This window comes from Etheostoma cragini, unplaced genomic scaffold (genome assembly GCF_013103735.1).
Source record: "Etheostoma cragini isolate CJK2018 unplaced genomic scaffold, CSU_Ecrag_1.0 ScbMSFa_4377, whole genome shotgun sequence".
NCBI classification, from domain to species: Eukaryota; Metazoa; Chordata; class Actinopteri; order Perciformes; family Percidae; genus Etheostoma; species Etheostoma cragini.
In genome coordinates, this window is record NW_023268743.1 from 1 (window position 1) to 3,844 (window position 3,844).

Genomic DNA, 3,844 nt, shown 5'->3' on the forward strand with positions numbered 1-3,844 from the left:
TTTGGAAAAAGGCTGCAATGAAACAAAGAGTGAAAAATTTAAAGGGGTCTGAATACTTTCCGTACCCACTGTAACTAGTAACTAAAGTAACTAATGTAACTAGTAGCACCTCTGGATCCTCTCCCCTTTTCTGTCTTTTATCTGATTGGCTGACAGATCATGCAGTCGACCAATCAGAAGTTCCTGGACATGCTCAACGAGCTGATCGACATGACGACCAGGGAGCTGAGCAGAATCGAGAGGACCAAGTACGAGACGCTCATCACCATCCACGTCCACCAGAGGGACATCTTCGACGAGCTGGTGGGTTCCACAGAGGGACCAAGAATATTCAAAATGGGCCGATACGTATACGAATATTTGGTTATTTTAAAATCCGTTATGCCGATATATATTTAAAAAAACAAGAAACACATAAATACACATAAACAGATTTCCCTAACATTAGTTATTTGTAGTTATTTAAGAGTTCTCACTAAAATAATATGATAATAATTTGTTTTATTGTCACAACAGAACATCAAAATAAATTAAAGTTCTGATAAATAAAAAGGAGAAAAATACAAACTTAAGATATGAAACTTAAACAAAAACACATTGTCTACGTTGTAGAGCGTCCTCTGGTGGACAGACTATGCAACACCATCACTAACAGGGACGTTGTAGAGCGTCCTCTGGTGGACAGACTATGCAACACCATCACTAACAGGGACGTTGTAGAGCGTCCTCTGGTGGACAGACTATGTAACGCCATCACTAACGGGGACGTTGTAGAGCGTCCTCTGGTGGACAGACTATGCAACGCCATCACTAACAGGGACGTTGTAGAGCGTCCTCTGGTGGACAGACTATGTAACACCATCACTAACAGGGACGTTGTAGAGCGTCCTCTGGTGGACAGACTATGTAACACCATCACTAACAGGGACGTTGTAGAGCGTCCTCTGGTGGACAGACTATGCAACGCCATGACTAATATGGTTGACCGTCCGTTTTTATTTCATTTTTTAAATATTCCTTTATCAGAATCAGTTTTTTACATTATAAATGATTCTGATGAAGGAATGAATCGGCCATTTTAAAAAGCAATACCGATAGAACGGGAATGCCTAATATCTGCCGATATATCGGACCGAAGTTTGATGTTTGTTGTGTTGTGTCCAGGTGTGTCTGAACGTGCGCTCTGCGTCCGACTTCGAGTGGCAGAAGCAGTCTCGCTTCTACTTCCTGGAGGAGACGGACAGGTGTGTCATCCAGATCACAGACGTGGAGTTCAGCTACTGCAACGAATACCTGGGCTGTACAGACAGACTGGTCATCACCCCGCTGACAGACAGGTACACACACACACACACACACACACACACACTACAGGTACACACACACACACGTAACGTTAGCGGTAAAGTTAGCGGTAGTTTTTAACACAAGTATCTGTACTTCTACTTGAGTACTTTTGCCATCTCTGCAGATTATCTATTTGATATTTGTGGATTGTAATTTGATATATCCGGTACACATGACACTTTATCAAGTAATTATTTCACCTGTATCTCCTGTGAACACCTGTCCAGGTGTTACATAACTCTGTCTCTTTGTCTCCTCTGAACACCTGTCCAGGTGTTACATAACTCTGTCTCTGTGTCTCCTGTGAACACCTGTCCAGGTGTTACATAACTCTGTCTCTATGTCTCCTCTGAACACCTGTCCAGGTGTTACATATCTCTGTCTCTGTATCTCCTGTGAACACCTGTCCAGGTGTTACATAACTCTGTCTCTGTGTTTCCTGTGAACACCTGTCCAGGTGTTACATAACGCTGTCTCAGGCCCTGGGGATGAGCATGGGGGGGGCTCCGGCCGGTCCTGCAGGAACAGGTAACGGTACATGTCTCCAGGGAAAGATTCTTACACTGACTTTGTTGCATCCTGCTCTAATTCTGTGTGTGTGTGTGTGTGTGTGTGTGTGTGTTCAGGTAAGACCGAGACCACCAAAGACATGGGTCGCTGTCTGGGGAAATACGTGGTGGTTTTTAACTGTTCGGACCAGATGGACTACAGAGGACTCGGTCGCATCTACAAAGGTGTGTGTGTGTGTGTGTGTGTGTGTGTGTGTGTGTGTGTGTGTGTGTGTGTGTGTGTTGTCTAGAGCTCTCTAGATGCAGGTCTGGCATCAGGTGTTGGTTGTGTGTCCCTGTAAATCTGGCATCATGTTGTTGTGTGTCCCTGCAGGTCTGGTTGTTCATCAGGTTTTTGTGTGTCCCTGCAGGTCTGGATGTTCAGGTTGTTGTGTGTCCCTGCTGGTCTGGTTGTTCAGGTTTTTGTGTGTCCCTGCAGGTCTGGATGTTCAGGTTGATGTGTGTCCCTGCAGGTCTGGTTGTTCATGTTGTTGTGTGTCCCTGCAGGTCCTGTTGTTCAGGTTGTTGTGTGTCCCTACAGGTCTTATTGTTCAGGTTGTTGTGTATCCTTGCAGGTCCTGTTGTTTAGGTTGTTGTGTGTCCCTGCAGATCCTGTTGTTCAGGTTGTTGTGTGTCCCTGCAGGTCTTGTTGTTCAGGTTGTTGTGTATCCTTGCAGGTCCTGTTGTTTAGGTTGTTGTGTGTCCCTGCAGGTCTTATTGTTCAGGTTGTTGTGTGTCCCTGCAGGTCTTATTGTTCAGGTTGTTGTGTATCCTTGCAGGTCCTGTTGTTCAGGTTGTTGTGTGTCCCTGCAGGTCTGGCCCAGTCTGGATCCTGGGGCTGCTTTGACGAGTTCAACCGCATCGAGCTGCCGGTTCTGTCCGTCGCCGCCCAGCAGATCTACATCGTTCTGCAGTGTAAGAAGAACAAGAAGAAACAGTTTGTCTTCACCGACGGAGACGTGGTGGACATGGACCCTGAGTTTGGCATCTTCCTCACCATGGTAACGGAGATCTGAGGCGGGGGGGGGGCGTTGTTGCTGTAATTGATTCACAGAAAAACTACAGAAGCCGTTAGTAAATGTCCTCAGACACTTATGTACTGACAGGGCTCTAAAGATCTAAGAGCATGGCGTGAATCAGAGAGCAGGGGGAATGAGAGGAGGGAACACCAGAGCAGGAGGGAACACCAGAGCAGGGGGAATGAGAGGAGGGAACACCAGAGCAGGGGGAATGAGAGGAGGGAATGCCAGAGCAGGGGGAATGAGAGGAGGGAACACCAGAGCAGGGGGAATGAGAGGGGGGAACGCCAGAGCATGGGGAATGAGAGGGGGGAACGCCAGAGCAGGGGGAATGAGAGGAGGGAACACCAGAGCAGGGGGAATGAGAGGGGGGAACGCGAGAGCAGGGGGAATGAGAGGGGGGAACATCAGAGCATGGGGAATGAGAGGGGGAAACACCAGAGCAGGGGGAATGAGAGGGGGGAACGCCAGAGCATGGGGAATGAGAGGGGGAAACACCAGAGCAGGGGGAATGAGAGGGGGGAACGCCAGAGCAGGGGGAATGAGAGGACCATATCAGTGTGAACCAGGTCTACAACGTCATCGGTACCCTCTCCGCCCCCCCAGAACCCCGGGTACGCCGGGCGCCAGGAGCTGCCCGAGAACCTGAAGATTCAGTTCCGCACGGTGGCCATGATGGTCCCGGACCGCGCCATCATCATGAGGGTCAAACTCGCCAGTGCGGGTTTCCGTGACAACCAGGTCCTCAGCAGGAAGTTCTACACCCTCTACAAACTGTGTGAGGAGCAGCTCTCCAAACAGGTCAGAACAACGGGGGGGACCGCAGGTTCGCTGGTTCAAGTCCCAGGACGGAGAGTACAGGTAGCAGGAGGGATCCCAGTTCACCTCCTGTGTGTGTGTGTGTGTGTGTGTGTGTGTGTGTCTCTGTGT

The 3,844-nt window shown here is 48.9% G+C and overlaps 1 protein-coding gene across 1 annotated transcript; it reads left to right on the plus strand.

Annotated features, from left to right (window-relative positions):
• Nucleotides 1-146: 146 nt before the first annotated feature.
• On the plus strand, nucleotides 147-3,715 carry LOC117941118 (dynein heavy chain 5, axonemal-like; the record flags this gene model as incomplete). Its single annotated transcript, XM_034866214.1, has 6 exons — nucleotides 147-303; nucleotides 1,165-1,337; nucleotides 1,805-1,875; nucleotides 1,974-2,081; nucleotides 2,709-2,896; nucleotides 3,521-3,715. Coding segments are annotated over exons 1-6 (879 nt in total), but the record flags the coding sequence as incomplete, so codon positions are not given.
• Between the last annotated feature and the right edge of the window lie 129 nt (nucleotides 3,716-3,844).